Source organism: Penaeus monodon, chromosome 24 (assembly GCF_015228065.2).
Source record: "Penaeus monodon isolate SGIC_2016 chromosome 24, NSTDA_Pmon_1, whole genome shotgun sequence".
NCBI classification, from domain to species: Eukaryota; Metazoa; Arthropoda; class Malacostraca; order Decapoda; family Penaeidae; genus Penaeus; species Penaeus monodon.
In genome coordinates, this window is record NC_051409.1 from 36581656 (window position 1) to 36583061 (window position 1406).

The following is a 1406-nucleotide window of genomic DNA, read 5'->3' on the forward strand; positions in this document are numbered from 1 at the left end:
CTGTAGCAAGCAAACACCAGCAAGCAGAAGAGAGATGGAGAGCAGGTATTAGAAGTTGAGGAATTTGTAGCCTTCTATCATGCTCTACTGAAAATGCCTGAGGTTGAAAAACTATATAAGAAGTAAGTGTGGAGAGAGCATCTAAATCTTTGAATGATATCAGTATTTCTTTTGTGTTGACAGAATTTGTCTATAAAATGAAATAAGAAATAGCTTCATTGTTGTAGAGTTTGTCGAATTTTCATTATATAGATATCAAATATTTAACTTAGTCTGACATTGTTTATGCTTGTGTTTCTTTTAAAAGATTATAAATTTTCATCTATAATAAACAAAACTAAAGTGTTTGCCTGTTATAATAAACTTTAGAGATGTATCTTGTATTTCTTTGTTCTCTAAGCAGTATGTTGTGTATATTATTAATGATTTTTTTTCTGTTTGCAGGTATTGTAGTGAGAAGACAGGGTTAATGAGTGCAGACCAACTATGTGCCTTCCTTCACAAAGAGCAGGGTCTTACAGACTATGATCATAGTCAAGCTACCAAGCTTATGAATGAATTTGAAATTAGTAACCTAAAGGACCAAGGCTACATGACTCAGGATGGTATGGATCATTTCCTCATTAGTTAAATCAGCTGGAAATAACTTCAGTAATAGTTTAATCCTGTGTGAGTTAATTCTGCAAGATGACTGAATATTCATCATGAAGGATTGTTTCAAAGACATAGACATAGACAAAGGCATAAAAATTAATAAGTATTTTTTTCTATTCACTCAGGTTTCTACCACTTACTGCTTTCGGACATGTTTGATGTGTTCAACTGCAACCACCAGAATGAAATTCATCAGGACATGACTCAGCCATTGTCACATTATTTCATTGACTCATCACACAATACGTAAGTGATACTATCTTAGTGTTTAACGGTGTTTAGCTCACTGGAGTGTGAGCTATATAAAACTAGTTTTTATCTCTAATACTCCTTGATATGTGTGCATCTGTATTTGTCTTTATAAAGCATATTTAATTTTTTTTTTCCCTCATTCAGTCATTTGATCAGCAAGAAAAAGAAAAGTGCATCAACAGATACCTCAGATGAAAGGAATCAAATATATTTTCATATTATTATTCTATAATACATAAAAATGAGTGTTTTACATGAAGGAGTTGGTTTATTTAAAGTTTCTTCAAGGATCACTAACCTGCTTTAAATATCTTTCTCAGTTAGATCATGTCCCAGTACTTTTGATATGTCATATTAAGTTGGTGAAATAATTGGTCTGAAAAAGGATTTATTCAAGATTTGCTATAATTGTAAATGCTGGCATTCATTGTTATCCATTATTATTACCAACATGTAAAAATTATTAATTGGATCCATGTGCATCGCTGCCCACATGTGGC

The 1406-nt window shown here is 32.0% G+C and overlaps 1 protein-coding gene across 1 annotated transcript in view; it reads left to right on the forward strand.

The window, feature by feature from the left end:
- The window catches only part of LOC119588764 (1-phosphatidylinositol 4,5-bisphosphate phosphodiesterase delta-4-like), a gene marked incomplete in the record, with an annotated part of 59480 nt that overhangs the window by 44733 nt on the left and 13341 nt on the right, over positions 1 to 1406 (forward strand). The window contains 3 exon segments of the mRNA XM_037937404.1: positions 7 to 122; positions 445 to 605; positions 780 to 900. Coding sequence (XP_037793332.1) covers positions 7 to 122; positions 445 to 605; positions 780 to 900 — 398 coding nt within the window.